At 38.8% G+C, this 14200-nt stretch overlaps 1 protein-coding gene across 1 annotated transcript in view; it reads right to left on the bottom strand.

The window, feature by feature from the left end:
* LOC134747788 (interference hedgehog) overlaps positions 1-13452 on the bottom strand; it is an 82190-nt gene extending 68738 nt beyond the window's left edge. The window contains exon 1 of the mRNA XM_063682429.1: positions 13024-13452. Within this exon, the coding sequence (XP_063538499.1) occupies positions 13024-13028 (5 nt within the window). The 5' untranslated portion in view covers positions 13029-13452. The remainder of the gene's footprint in view (positions 1-13023) is intronic.
* Positions 13453-14200: the final 748 nt, after the last annotated feature.

Genomic DNA, 14200 nt, shown 5'->3' with positions numbered 1-14200 from the left:
GAACAATATAGTCAGTCGCTAAACGGCCAGCCGTGTGCCGGCGCGAACTTTTTAACATGTCGGCATTTGCATAACAAACAAAAGGAATATGCATTCTGCGCATAACTATATCGGGACGTGATCAAAATACAGAGTTCGCGAATTGTTAAAGTTTATCGTCGCAGAAAATATGGTGAAACCTGGGTAAATAGGACGTAGGTATACTGAAATCTCATTAAAAGCATATATAGTCATTCGCATCCGAAACAAGTCGCGCGAGTGAAAAACAAGTGAGTTTATACCGTAAAATTAGTTTAAGCTTGTGTGGTGTTAAAAAGAGACGTGGTACTTTTTAAGTATGTAATACATATAATGTTTCGTTTAAATTAATTACGGGGATTATTAAATATGTAGGAGCCGTAAAAATAACGCACTGCAGCCAAATTGCGCACATTATGACCTGAGCGTTTCATTCAGCTGAGCTGCTTGACACTGAAATAAGATAATTATTCTCGTGTATAACAGCAATCCCTTTATTCAAACAGTTGCCCGGTTCCAGTCGCGTCGAATGACCAAGTTATTTGAACATTGGAACTAAGGACTGACCGTAATATTATTTAGGTACCTATTATTGGCACCAGATGAATTCTCAACATCTGTAACTAAAGTAGTGGAGCGAAAAATTCCCATGTCATCTTGTTGTTGAAGTATGGTTATTTTTATTAACTGCACTAAATATTTGGAAAATTAAGACGTTGTATTTGTAATATTTCATGTTTAATGTAACCGAGCCATTCTCATTTTAAATTTTAGTTAAATTTAAAGTTTCCTGCTCTCTTGACATACCGTTTACTCAGGTCTCACTGTATTTACGGATCTGTCGTAAACGTATCTGCAGGACTAACTTAGATTATTGGCAGTGTCTCTAATGTTGTTTATATGTTCGTATACATTGTACAATTTGTACATTATGGCGGCAAGTCGCATAGCATAGACAGAGTTTGCTATCTGAATATTACTAATACTAATTCTAAGTTACTTAGACAACTAGATAATAGATCCTAAAGATAGACAGTGGCACAGATTATAATTATGTGGCTTTCTATCAAGGTCATAGACATAGTATATACTAAACTACTTGTATATATATACTTCTATAATTACTTGTATATACAAGTAGTTATAGACGCGCCACCGAGCGACCGAGGGTAAGAGAAAGAATTTATTTATCCCTAGCTAATAATGAGCCTACAAGCAGTAGATATTAATAATGTTAGAAATAAATACGAGTTCTCAAATTCAAAAACCGATATCAAACATTTATTAATTTCCCATAACCCTCAACATCGCTTATTGTTCAAAAACTCAAACTTTTCCCAACTTTCAAGTGCCACGTTTCGGTGGCCATTCACCAATCAATAGCACTTTGTTGTCAAACCCGATGCCTGATCAATACCCCTTTGGCTTAGACCACACACTCGGTTCCGGGTATGATGGAGTTCGGATTACATATTACTTACAGGGGGATGTTGTGATCGCTAGGGAGTCTAACTCTAGGGTTAACCAGCCAAGTGTGCTGAGTGACGCTTATAAATAAATAAATATAAGTGACGCTTAAGCCACAGAATATGTAATAGTATTGTCATACAGAACGGCCACGCACCGCCCCGCCCCGACTCGAATTACCTCGCCCTGCGACAGTAGATTGACGGCCGTTTGTAGTACTAATAGAAAGTACTGAGAGTACGCCAGAAGTCCGCCAGATTTCTGTCGCGGGGCAAGGTAATTCGAGTCGGGGCGGGGCGGTGCGTGGTTTTAGTAAGATAGATCAGTATTTAGTACGACGTCCGGTTAGTACGACGATTACGTCAGCGGTCCCTTGGGCGTCGTTATAACCGGACTCTACTGTATATGTGAAATATCAAAAATACTTCGAATCTTCTCTTAAATGCCCATAATTTCCCATAGCTAGGTTTGTCTGCATTAGACATAGTATATACAAGTAGTTATAGACGCGCCACCGAGCGACCCGGGGTAAGAGAAAGAATATTCATATAAAATTTGGGCAGCATAGGCTTTTTCTCTTTCACTCTTATAAATTTCGGTATTTCGCCATCGCCTCCTACTTATGAAGCATGGCACTATTTTTTCTTTCCTCTTATAGGAATCGCAATAAGACTATCTTTCTCTATCAAAGAGTGTCAGGCCCTTGTTTCTCTGAGAAGTCGACTCGCCAGTATAAGCCAGTGGTAACACGGCCAGCTTGTCAACAACAAGCCGCTAAAAGGGTGAGGTTAGTGAGCGGCGGTGCCAAAGTTCGGACAAAGGTGCATTCGGTTAGTACTAGGCTTGTGTAGTACATGTACTAAAATCAAAAAGACACGATTCCCTCCACTGTACTAGACCGAACTATTCCCTAATGATTCTGCTCTTAGTACGTGTTAGTACACTACACGCGAACGAAACAGAATGGGAGCGAGGACCGAGGAGTGAGAATGACAGCAAAGCGATCCGAGTGATCCGACCGAACTAAAACTAAACGTCGACTCTCTCTGTGTACTACTGTACTAAAATACCGAACTAGTACAGTTGTGAGATTGTACTAGTTGGGAGCGATCTTTTCAGGGAACGAGCATGCACAACTCTAGTAGGTACGATCCTAACAAAAACATAAATGTGAAATGAGTACGGAAATGAGAGCCAAGTTCAGTATAAAGAATATGTGTCGTTGTTGACTCGTTGACAAAAGAATTGATATCTATAAGGGTGCCAAGTTCTGTGCTTTATAGAAAATCCTGAAAATATAAAGGATTTGTCTTGGCTAGTCTTGGTTCTAGCCCTTTATGCCGCAGAAACGTATGGGTCAAAAGTATAGCTCGAAATGGTTCGTGTATATTACATACGGTTGCTGCGTCGCCAGTTCCTTTTTTGTTTTTCCCGCGTGTCTAGAAGAATCCGAATTGAATCTGGTCAACGTCAAAGTATCGAATATCGAAGTAATTTTCCGCGAAATTACTGCCGCAAATGTAAAATCGACGATTCTGCCGGCAGTAATGTCGCGCTGCAATACTGCTGCAGTACCCAGGTAGCAAAGAGACGTCAGTGACGTCATAATGACGTATAAATGCTACCTGGGTAATACTGGAGTAGTCTGAATCAGAACGGTACCATTACGGTACACACGGCGAAGATACCATGTACAACGTTTTATGTAAAGATGCCTGGATATAAATTATTATAGTATCTTAACATACACTGTTAAGTTATGATAATATCCGCTCGATAAGTAGCTTAAGATTCATTATTTGCATCGGATATTAAGTGCAAATTTTGTATAAGAATCTTACGTTAAGATAGCATGTTAAGATATATTTCACATCGTAAGATGTTTTTTTTATCTTTAGACATCTTAACAAAATTTCCATGGTTTTTGATAGTTCATACAAACTGTTCATGCAAACAGTTGAACGATATGTTACAGTATCTTCGCCGTGTTTGACGCCCTTTATAAAACTGGACAATTTGACAGATCGCCGGTGACATAGTAGTCATCTGACAAAATCTGAAATATTAATGTAAATACCCCACTACCACCTACTAATTTGTATGCCCACGTTGTAGGTTGATTGTGTAAATTTATTTAAACTGGCAAAGTGAATCGCAAGTAATTTAACAGCATTCTTACTTCCTTCCGCACCACCCGCACGCTCTACAAATTAAGCTACTTTTTTGTCGAAACTCTTTTAATACAAGTAGCCCTTACATCCACGTGCTAATGTTAAGTGCGTCCCATTAAAAGACCTCCATGAAAAAGGAAATCTCGAAAATTACCAACCACGTGCGGCTACGGAGTCGTCTTTCCTTTTAAAGTTTTTAACCTGGGTGGGAATACTGGGAATTAGTGTTATTTTTGGGATTTCGTGACCGCATTGATAATTTTGTCTATGCAGTGCCGAATGAAAGATCTACTGCTTTTCGGTGCACGGCGAACGCAGGTGACGAGCTTTTTGGACTAACTAGCGTAACTATGGTCTGGAGGTTCATACAATAACAACCAGTTGTTGGATTCGCTTTTATACTGGTTCTGTAAGCGTTATATTTGTTCCGCTAGGTAAACTATTAGGAATACATAGTAGTCCAGCGCGTGTTCTGGTGGAGTGCCAACGCGCTGTGGGGTCTAACTTCGTACTAAAGTGAATGTATTATGTATAGCACTGAATCACCTTGTATATTAATTAGGTCTGAGTTGGATAGTGCAAAAAAAACGTATCGAAACGTAAATGAAGTTCCTCGAGACGATGGCTTTACTAGGTATAGGTAGAAAATAATAATAACGTAAATATCTCAACCTCAACTCTCGATAGTCTCGGTGGGTGCTTCCTCTGCGTGCGTCCCAGACACGGGCATTATTTACACCAGGATTGCAAGGGCAGCATCGGCTGGGTGTTGGCTCGACGTGTTGGCTTCGGCTCCGTGCACGCGTCACGCCCCTCCAAATGTCGGAATACCATTGTTGGGTCTTACCAGACACACATTATTAAGTACCTAGTTTAATAAGATGCGCCGGCGTCTGGCGGCTTGTCCCTAGTTAACGAAACGATTACGTTAAATAGAACGCTATTATAGTTATTGTGTATAGGAAATTATGAGGGAAACACGGATTTAGACACGGCAGTTTTTTAAAGCTTTTTTGGACTTTTATTTAATTAAATAGGAGTAGTTCTTGTCCGTCATAGTCTAGCAAACCAATTTTGTCAGGAGCAATAATTCAGTAGTAAATAAAAGTATATGATTTATTTTTGACTTATCATGCTGCGCATGACATGCTCGTGAAGTTGGTGTTTAAGTCACGTGTAAGTGTAAGCGGCATAAAGTTGCTTTTTATGCTCTAGCGTATAAAGTAAAATCATCTATTACTTAAATAAATACGTTAAAATAATCTTAAATATTTGATAGTTCTGTACATTTTAATTTTAAGTTAAGTGAAAAGCCAGAGTATATAACGGGCCAAAAACGCCCATTTTATCCTCGACCTATACCGGCTCTCGCTTACGCTCGGATCGATAAATTGCCTCGGATAAAATAGGTTACTTTATACCCTTGTTGTATAATCTACTATTAAAACGAATAAAATAAATAGTAGAAACTAAAAGACAAAAACATCAATAGCATCACCATAAATTTTTACTACCTCTAGTAGTCATTATTAAACTGTCTGTAATGCAATTATGTTCGGCTCAAACTTGGACGTCGACTAAGTTTTCAAACATTAATTAGGCTAACAAAATTCACACCTAAGTTTAAGCTAACAATCAAATGTAACTAGGAATCAAAGCTTAGAACAGGCTAAGAATCAAACAATTTAGGAATCTATGCTTAGACGGCCTCTGTCCGTAACTGGCGCTGTTTGAGACCTGACTGAGTAATCAGAGACAAACTTAGTTCATTAAGTGTTTCTTATTCCGTACCAGTTTGTTATCAGTTTAAGGATGACTCACCTTAGACCGGGCCGTGTTCGGGCCGGAGCTTCCGGCGCTTACTTTTCTATGACATGACAGGTGATCACGTGATGCTTTCCATAGAAAACGAAGCGCCGGAAGCTCCGGCCCGGACACGGACCGGTCTAACGTGAGTCATCCTTTATTGGATTTGCAACTAGAACCGAATCAAATTATCTGTGTTGAATGTGGCAAAAAGCCGGGACAAAGCAAGGAAAATGATGATGTGTTTTTAAGTAGTCACACTGAGACTATACTAATCAAATACTAAAGAAAAGTGGCCAGTGGCCGAGGCCGGAATTGAACCAGCGTCTTCAGGCGGTTCCCTGAGCCAGAAGGCGAAAGATCTCCTTATATGATCATGTTTTTCTAAGAGGCGTTGATATTCGTAGACGTGGAAAAAATATATGTAGTTCTTGACTATATTATCTTTAATATCATAGCTTCCGATACACGAATTATGACACTTCGCTCGATACAATTAATTCCCAAAGCTACCTCTAACTCGGACTTTTAATCCAACTTTACTCGGTTATTTATTATGTGATACTATAAACAAAAAAAGAAGAAAAAACAATCTTAACTTAAATAGTAATTTCATAGCTTTCGAATTTCGATATTGTAGGGTAACGTTTTTAAAATAAATAAAAATCGACAAAATTCGATCAAAATGGACACTTGGCGCGCATGCTCTTTCCCGTTCTTTCTTGCGAAATGTGACCGCTGTCTCGGTAAACCGATGGAACGGCCTTCAGCTTACGCAGGTAACGCCCTGGGTAAACTGTCTATTACTTACTGGTCGCCTTCCAATAACTGACCACTGACCAGCTTATAGTAAAATGGCTAAAACAAAAATGTGAAGTTTTATGAGTAACAAAGTTATCTAAAGAAGAAACAAATTTTCTAAGTTGTCGCGAGAAGAGCGGGTCATTGACTCGAATTATTTCTATTCCCTCTATTTTTTTAATTTATAGTAATAGCAACGAAAGCTAATATCACACATAGATATACGTACATGCCAAAATTGCCAAGTTTCATGCTATCGTTTTAAAATCAGATCGTATCTTCGATAGTATATGTATATGGACTAAGTAGTATGGAGGCGGCAAAGTTCTTATGGCTCATAACCAAAAATTTGATGCTTAAACTAGATTTCGTCCCAAAGTAGTTGGGTAGACCGAGATGAGTTGTGAACTTGTGACAGAGGAGAGTGACGTCTTCGATACTTAGCTCGCTATAGCGCGCGTTTGCTAGTTCAAGTTACGAGCTGAGCTAGCAGTTAATAGGTTCCAAAAAACCGGCTGTCACAACTCTCCTCAGTGACAACTCACCTCGGTCTCCCTACAAAATATTTCTAAATATTTAGATCAGTACGGTTTCACTCACTATTATTTTTAGTCGCTTTTGGCGACATGTTTCGGATTCTTTGGGAATCCTTCCTCAGGCACGAGTGTCCGCGGCGGTTGTACGTCGTGGTAAAATATTTCTATGGAAATTCTACACGTTATTGCAATAAACGTGACCCGTTACCATTGCTCGATAGTCTAGTCCCGGAGCGGATGCCGCCACGAATAATTAGCGTTTATGGCCGACTTCGATTTGTTACACTGATTTATATTCCAACAGCTTACGAATGCTTTATTGCTAACTGCCAAACTGTGAGAGATTTGTTCTTCCTGTTACTTTTTAACGATTTCCATTGACATATGTACCTACTATTACCTAGTTCGTGGCCCTCAAAATGGTCTCGCCGGAAGATCAGCGCTGACATATGGGTTAGCATTATGCTGAGGCGGGACCATTTCGTGGTAAACTATTTATTTTATATTTATATTTCTTTGTTGTTATTATACTTTTTGTATGTTATACCACGAATAAATGCGATGATTTCTGATTTCTGATTTATTTTATATTTGATAAAAAAAACTAATAGTAAATTTGTAAATTTTTGTATATATTTTTCACCTCAGCAGCTTGAACAAGCCTACTTTCGTCACTCCCTGCAGTGAGGAAAGTGTGTTTCCTTACTGCAGGGAGTGACGAAAGTGCGACTTTCCTCACTCCAGGGAGTGATACAAAGTAGCTTTTTAATTTAGTGAAGGCCATGAAGTGCCACTTCAAACTTCTATTACAAATTCGTTTTTTTTCTCTGTATTATTCTGTATAATTCGAAATACATTTTAACCTTTAAATGTTCTCACTACTGAGGTGAAAAATTATATGTGCAACACGAGAGCAAAGTTATTTTACATCTCGTGTTTTTGAGTCCCTCGCTACGCTCAAGATTCTAACTTAGAATCACTAGCTTCGCTCGTGATTCAATCATGAAATATTTCGCTTTCTCGGGACTCAAAATAAACACTCGCAAGAAAATCCAACTTTCCTCTCTTGTTGCACAAATAACTATTGTGCAATAAAGTTTAAATAAATAAATAAATTTCTGTTCTTATTTTACTTTCTGTTCTTTATCCTGCGCGGTCGCTCACCATTCTCACCAATTAGGTGGACCGATCAAGGTAAAGACTTGTCATCCTCTGCTTTCTACACACGGTATGTAAGACCCGGACCCGGGGGTATGTCCTTAAACTACGTCCAAAAGAGAGGTATGGGCACTGTGAATGACCTTTCGCTTTGTGTGGTAGGGCGCAGGACAGCGGATGTCATTCCAAATTTAGAGCAGAGCCCAACTGGGGAAGTACCTCCACCTTACAGAAAACCGCAGCCAAATAACACTACGAGTAGACCCTACTCATAGTGTTGTGTTCCTGCCGGTGAGTAAGGATGCCAGAGCTCGAGGGAGAGTAGTGTTAGGGTCGGCAACGCGCATGTAACTCCTTTGGAGTTGCAGGCGTACATAGGCTACGGAGACTGCTTAACATCAGGCGGGCCGTATGCTTGTTTGCCACCGACGTAGTATAAAAAAAAAGACGCGTTGGACAGAAACCGGTGGATGCAGATCATCCGCTCCAGATGCAACCCTGATACTGACCACAGTCCTCAGACATGAGGGACCGACCAGAGATATCCTGCTACCCTAAGGTTGTCTGGAAGAGATCGCTTACAGCGATAAGACCGCCCATTGCTGACTAATCCCACCCTATTTCGCCAGCCTAAAGTTCAAAACGAAATGGGAAAGAGGATTAAGAAATGGTATAAAGACTCCGAAAGCCTGTGCCCAATTCTAAAATGTAGTAAGTGATTATGGGGCTCAATATTTGTTAATCCTTTTCGTTTCAACCGGTTCCATTAGAGAAAGGTAGTAAGCGAGTGTTAAGATCAGTTGTACAGTCGCCATCAGATATATCAAAGCGGCCGAGGTGTTCACAATATCTGGACACGCACTCTAACGCCTTGACAATAGAGGCGTGTTCAGATATTTGTGAGCACCACGGCCGCTCCGATATATCTGATGGCGACTGTAGTGCCTTTTTGAAGGGCAATGGGATATGGCGCTTGGTCACCGCGGATGTCAACGGAGGAGCGGATTAACAGATAGTTAAGCCATGTACCGGATGAACGTATTTTGCATTGACAAGTATTTTTGTAAAGAAATGCCCCTAGATTTGTGAAAGTATGCTCTGTGAGCTCTAGCTACTACAGTAGCTAGTAGAAATGGTAGAAAACAGGGAATAGAGAACACGGTTAAGTACGACTGACAAAATGGATCTTGCCTGAGAGATTCTGAAGAAAACCTTAGGTACAAGCGAACAATTTAACTTTCTACCCATTTTGTACTTTGTCACAGTGACAATATTTATTATGAGTTCCCTAGCGACTTTCATATTGATCGTCACATTTCACACGAAATGGGTCAGAAATTAAATCCTTTGACTGTACCGGTGTAATTTCTGAATTGACTTTGTTCTGTTCAAATCGGTGCAGTTATCTTATGGTAAAGGGGCCCACAGACGATATCGGCCTGTCAGTTAGGACAAAAATTTGACAGTTCCGAACAACTGACAGGCCGATATCGTCCGGCAGACTGGTAATCAGTGGGCCCCTTTAGATGTACTCTAAGTACCATTTAACATTTAAGTGAAAACCGCTCGTTGAGAATCACGCACCTTATTCCTTTCCGATAGAAATCTAAATGTAATAATAGTTGGTCTAATTTCTAACTATACGGTAAAAGTTGACAGGTCTTCAGCCTATTTAGAAAAGGGACGTCAAGCGTTTGCCAAAAGTGGCGACAGTTGTATGAGTTCCTAGTTCCACTTCCGAGCCCTTTCGCGACCGTATATCTGACACCATTTTTGTCCATCCGTCTGTCGAGGACTTTAGGAATGTAGTGACTAGTGACGCTTCCTTGACACTTTACAGGAACGCATAGGAATACAAATTAAAATGAGTTATTAACACAGAAATAAATATACCATAGAAGACGCAAATGCATCTACTTCGCGTGTCCAAACCCCGACCAAGCGTCGAGGTTGACCGTAGTCCACCCGCGTCAGTTGTTGCAGCTGGACGTCCGTAATTAACCGCGCAACAGCCCAAAAATTGCGATCACTCAAAGGCAAGAACATATTTCCTATCACAGATAAGTAATTTTAAAATTATATTATGCGTAAATTTTGTATGTAAAAGTCGGCACGCTTGGTTTCAATACAAATCGTGGTATTTGCGTCATCTAGCGTATATATTAAATCTGTGGTTATTAAGATACACCTGTCCCAATATCTGGGGCAATGGAAGGACTACATCACTATACAGGCCGAGATACAACGTAATGTGGCCTGGCCTGGCTAAGGCCTCCAACACCATAACTATGGACGGTATAGAAAGGACGAATATCTCTTATGGCAGAACTATTGCAAAAGTGACCAGCTTTCAGCTGTAAATAATAGTTCCTAATCTCTCCGGTGGCGCTAGTTAGGCTCTGGGACATGAGTATAACATGAACCATAATATAAGGCAACAAATAACCCGATCAAATTACGTAGGTTGTTTTTGGTAGTATTTCGGTGTATGGTGGCGCCGCCTAATTACTGTTTTTTGATGGACACTTTTCATACATAGAGATTTGGCTCCTTTATATAGTCTCCATGACCATAACTATAATTGCGGACTGGATTGACTGTCCGTACCTATAGTTGGTCAAACCAATTTGTCAGTCAGTAACAACCAGGAAAATTATACTTATCCCTTTCTTTTGGATGCTAGTACTAGTGTAAGACAAAGATAGTATGATTCTCTCTGTCTATGTTTGAAATGAGACAGACCTTTGACAAACTATACATATGTTTTATGCAGTTGTGGACTTCACAAGCCTAGTAACAGTGAATCGTTATAACTTTTGTTACGCTTCATTTGTACGTCAAATGAAAACAAAATTAGTCAAAGATGCATTGTAAACCATTGACGAATTCTTTTTGTAAATAAGTATTTAGATTGTAATAGTTGTTTAATGTATATTTAATATGTAATGTAATGTGTAATCGTAAACCGACGGACGTATAAAATGTAAAATTTTATGAATAAATAATTGAACTGAATTGAATAAGTGTTAGGTACTAACATAGATTTTAAGCCCACTCCAGACTACGCGACGCGAAACCGCGAACGCGAGTGTGGAGCCGATTTCGTTGATAGCGAACTAGACTGATGTATTTCTGTTGCCGCTATAACAACAAATACTAAAAACATGCTAAAAACAGAATAAAATAAATATTTAAGTGGGGCTCCCGTACAACAAACGTGATTTTTTTGCCGTTTTTTGCGTAATGGTACGGAACCCTTCGTGCGCGAGTCCGACTCGCACTTGGCTGGTTTTTTTCCTAAGACTGAATCAATAAAAAACCGGCCAAGTGCGATTACGGAAACAAACAGCAAAAAAATCACGTTTGTTGTATGGGAGCCCCATTTAAATATTTATATTATTCTGTTTTTAGTATTTGTTGTTATAGCGGCAACAGAAATACATCATCTGTGAAAATTTCAACTGTCTAGCTATCACGGTTCATGAGATACAGCCTGGTGACAGACGGACGGACAGACGGACAGCGGAGTCTTAGTAATAGGGTCCCGTTTTTACCCTTTGGGTGCGGAACCCTAAAGACCATACCTACAAATATCGAACCTGCTCACAAAATTTTACGACAATTTTTAGGTTTTAGGGTAAAACTCCCTAGCGACGGACACCGAACCACCTTAGATTATTAGGCAGGTACGTAATGAATTAGAAATGGTTATATTTATTTTGTCTATATGTTACAAATTGTCAAAATTATAATACTTACCGATAACTATATTAATTGTTAGTTTTCATTCGGGCATATCATGGTTTTTGAACACATAATTACCTACACTCATTGAAAGAATTGAAACCCAGTGCACGATTAGATAATAAAGTTGATTTATTATCTTCTATTGTAATTTACATCTTGGTTTAATCGTGAAAAAAATGAACTTTGACTTAAATAACACTGATAGGTCTGTAATTTTAATAACAAAACTTCCGTGAGGCACTTACATATTAAATAAATTAACATTAATAAAGTCGATGATTGTTCGACATGTTTCGCTCCATAACCATATATTCATATTTCCATATATTTAATATGATAGGTCTGTACTTTACGTATGACACTAGTAACACAATATCTCCACATGTCTTTGTTACCTACCTACTAAATAGCAACTGTATTACTAGTTACTAGTTATGTACTCGTACTTAGTATATTCTCCTTGGAATAAATACGATCGTTACTACAGCTTAATTTTGGGTCACTATTTACACAATAAAATATCTTTTCTCTTTTTTTTATCTTTTTACTGCACCTAACTGTTATCAAGTCAACCTAACCTTAACATAATAATAGGTATGTGTTGGAGTAAAGGAAGAAATCGCATTTTAGCGATAAGACTGCCTGTTGACAACTGAGAAAAAAGCACAATTAGAGGTAAACAACAGGCTGTTGTTTACCTCTAATTGTGCTTTTTTCTTTTTGTATTATTTTCTTGTATTGAGGTGTGCAATAAAGCGTATTTTTATTGTAATACGTATATCCAGAAAAAACTACGAAGAAAGACTGTGAATATAAAAATAGTGACTAGTAGATAGATGCCAACTTCAAGAAAATCTTTATAATTATGAAGTTGGTCCTTCGTGCACGGATACCGGTTCGAAAAACCAAAATTAAAAGTTATTTAGATATTATGTCAAGTATGCCATTTAATCATGTTAATTTACCGATTTATTATGTATAAAAACTAGCAAACTACTACCAAATCAAATCTTTGTCTTGTATTCCTAAGCCTAGCTAGTCCGCTAGCTATGTTTATATTTTATAAGAGGTTCGTCCGGTCAAAACGCTTAGGTACCTCTTTGTTACCAAGAATGCAATATACATACATGCACTAACAGGTATTCTATACATTGACCTTATACAATTGTATATAAACAAGATTAGAGCTTTGTAAAGTAAGTAACTAGTTGGTCAAGTCAAGATTTCGTTGAATATTTTCGGTGCGCAAGGTGCGTGAGCGACTTGCATTCCTCCGGGAGGGACGCGAGGGAACGACCTGCATTCCTCCCTATCCTTACCTCATATCATAACATTGATCCTCACAAATCCAAAGTCAAAATCACAATCACCACATATTTGTCACACAAACATATAAAAAAAAACACTGTTTTGTTTACATCATTAAAACACGCAACACAAGTAACCCCGGCTATAGCAAAAGCAAACTGGATTGGATCGACTCGGCGCGGAATGCTTTTGTTCTATCTCGCTCTTACTCTCGCGCATGTTTGTTCGTCCCGCTCGCTCAGAGAAAGGCGCCAATGCCCGGCGCGGGCGCCGCTTCCTCCGGGACTAAAAAAAAGTACAGAAACAAGTGGTTAAGTTAACTGGTGATGCCTTACCTGACACTGTGATTTCAAATTTGAGATGAGGTTTTAATGACTGGCGTCGAGGTAACGATATATCAAGTTTTTATGAACTGATAATTCAACTGGAAAGTTGGAAGCATCGAAATTAATGAACAGCATTTAAAAAAAGTTGATTTAAATTAAGATGAATTTTTGAAACAGCTGAAACTGCAGTACAGGCGCCATAGTTAAGGCTACGGTGACCACTTACCATTAGGCGGGCCGTATGCTTGTTTGCCACCGACGTGGTATTTAAAAAATAGGTAGGTGCAATATCATCTTTCTTGTGGTAGGTATAATATAAGTATAAAAACTGTAAAAATATTTTTAACAATTCTACACGTACTGGTACATTTACCCTAGCTGGATTTTACTTAGTTATTCTACTGAATTTACTCTAAGTGCTACTTGCACCATTCCACTAACCCGGGGTTAACCGGTTAAACCTGGGGTTATCATGGTTACCAGTACAATTTGACACTGGGTTAACGGTTTAACCGCTTAACCCCGGGTTAGTGGGATAGTACAAGTGGCCCTAAATAATCTAAATTAATTTTGTGATTTCTTTATTTTCCGGACTTATTTTCTTTATTTTACTTTTAAGAGCCCTTATTCCCTGGAGCGTTCATCGATTTCACGAAATAACACTCAATAGATGGCGTTGACGCGCGGTACGCGAGCGCCGGCAACTATAACGCGTTTTGAACGCAGAGAAGAATAATCTTGATCTTTGTCGATTTCAATAACAAGTAACATTATTTTTATTGTTATAGCCACTCTTTTATTTTATTTTATATGCATGGTAGTAGTAATTTCAATTTATTATGTTAAGAACATATACATACTT

This window comes from Cydia strobilella, chromosome 15 (genome assembly GCF_947568885.1).
Source record: "Cydia strobilella chromosome 15, ilCydStro3.1, whole genome shotgun sequence".
Lineage (NCBI taxonomy): Eukaryota > Metazoa > Arthropoda > Insecta > Lepidoptera > Tortricidae > Cydia > Cydia strobilella.
The sequence above is the reverse complement of the archived record's forward strand: the minus strand, read 5'-3'. Positions and strand labels throughout refer to the sequence as shown.